This window comes from Phanerochaete carnosa (assembly GCF_000300595.1).
Source record: "Phanerochaete carnosa HHB-10118-sp unplaced genomic scaffold PHACAscaffold_111, whole genome shotgun sequence".
Lineage (NCBI taxonomy): Eukaryota > Fungi > Basidiomycota > Agaricomycetes > Polyporales > Phanerochaetaceae > Phanerochaete > Phanerochaete carnosa.
In genome coordinates this window covers 532-2,557 of record NW_006767738.1, presented here as the reverse complement: position 1 = coordinate 2,557, position 2,026 = coordinate 532, and the positions used below count along the sequence as shown (strand labels likewise).

The 2,026-nt window shown below is 50.0% G+C and overlaps 1 protein-coding gene across 1 annotated transcript; it reads right to left on the bottom strand.

The window, feature by feature from the left end:
- Positions 1 to 1,130: 1,130 nt before the first annotated feature.
- On the bottom strand, positions 1,131 to 1,532 carry PHACADRAFT_202084 (uncharacterized protein; the record flags this gene model as incomplete). The annotated part of the gene is made up of 3 exons (XM_007402341.1): positions 1,131 to 1,213; positions 1,277 to 1,299; positions 1,330 to 1,532. 3 exons carry the CDS (start codon positions 1,530 to 1,532, stop codon positions 1,131 to 1,133), a joined length of 309 nt encoding a protein of 102 aa, XP_007402403.1.
- Between the last annotated feature and the right edge of the window lie 494 nt (positions 1,533 to 2,026).

Below are 2,026 nucleotides of genomic sequence, written 5' to 3'. Positions count from 1 at the left end.
AAAATTGGTTTGAAACTGATGAAACAAGAACCCGTCTTCCCACAATACTTCAAAAATGAAAGACAAGACAAAACTTGAAGACTTTTCCTCAGTTTTCTGCCCTGGATGACCAAGATAAAACTTGGAGGTCGTGGCATGATTTTTCCTTTCATTTTTTGGTGTAGACATTGTTGTCTTTTATCCTTGCTTGTCAACGCTGGAAAAACATGAGTTGTTACCGCAAATAATTTCACCCAAAATATAGCCTAAATAGGCTATCTTATGTCAGATTTTCTTTGCAGAAAAACTAAAAGCGACTCTTCGGGTGTTAAACCGCCAGACAATTTAGTGTACAATTCGGAGTTAAACCACAAATGTTACTGAAATTTTGGACTCCTTTTTCCCAGGTCAACAAACGTAGAAAAATAGAAGTGACAATCCTGAGCTCTGGCCTGAATTTTCAAAGCCAGATAAATCCAGAATAAACTAGGTATCAGTTTGATCTTTGCTTTTCCTCAGCCGTAGCAAACAATAAAACACAATGAAACACAATGGCGAATGGCGAACAGAGACAACCTATGCTGTGCATGCAGCGAACAGAGACAACATTCACAGCCTGAAAGACTCCTTACACGGCTCCTTACAGTCACCCCAGACTCACGTCTCCCCAGGAGTAGCCCGCATACTACAAAAGCTCACCAAGCCGGTGGGTCTTCCATTCGGCGTTCGCACTGGGAGAGAAAGGGTTCGCGAACATGAGTAGCGTACAGCCGTGGTGCACGACCTGTAGCGCAGAAGCGTCAGCACGTACGGCGCGCATTTGATCGCTGCCGTGCTCAGCACAGATGCGTGAACCGTGCCGGGTCGAGATAGGCTGTCACGGCACAAGTCAGAACGGATGTGAGCGGACAAGCGCAACTGCATGTGAGCGGACAGACGCAACTGCATGTGAGCGGACAGGCGCAACTGCATGTGAGCAGACAAGCACAACTGCAGCGCGGTTGATACACTCAGTGCGCCCCACGGCCTTCTGAGGCAGCAGATCAAAGCTTTGGACGTGATAAGGCCTTCTCGGGGCCCTGGAATGGGTTCTCCGGATGCCATAATCGCAGATTCATTGTTTGACACTGTAGTCGATGTATCTTGGTTGCTCACATGAGGGTAACGTATATGACAAGGCACAGGTCGCCGCCACCGGCATCCATGAGCTTCAACTTCCGCTGCTCAGCAACGCCTTGCACGAGTGCAAGCGCATGTCAGCCTGTGCGACGAGTCTGTAACAGCTGACACTGCTCACCGTTCAGTAACGCCATGTGTTGTCTCCAGGCGAACCGTCAAACTGCAGCGCACTCGACGAACGAGTCCGCGGTCTCCGCAGGGCAGCTGAGATATCCTTCGGTGTCGCCTTCACCATCAATGATCAGCCTGGCAACTCTGCCCGGCGGCACGGGCTGCTTGAGCACCTGGCTAATCTTGATGGGATGACCGATGGGCGCAGGTCTGACATGTGGTGCACCATTGTCAGCGGGAACATTGGTCACCACGATACGCATGGGAGGGGGGTCTGATGGGAGCTTTGCCGCCAGTCATGGGCTGCAAGTAAGCGCAGGCGCAGCTATGCTCACATCCCAGGTCGAATTGTTGATCTACGCGATACGGTGTCCCGGGCCCCAGACGTTGCGATTGCCTTCGGCTTACCGGTGCTGCCACTAACAAGCCGGTCTGACTGTGCAAACCCTTGTAAGTTTACATATTTGAGCACAAAGAAATGACATACTACATGGCAGTTATTGTCCTCGACGACCGTCAAATTACTACAGACGGACGACTTGGACATGAAGATCACCAAGGTCTTCTCCGTGACGCTACGAGACTCTGCGGCACGTCAGCCTGAGCGTGATCCGCGCGTACATGTTGTCCAATCAATGAATCATCTACACGTATGTTATGCTTATTTGTGTCATGCTGAGTTGTTGGAAATAAGTAACATACCGTCGAAAGATTAGAACGAGATGATGATGAGCAAGTGGGAATAGCACCTTAGTGG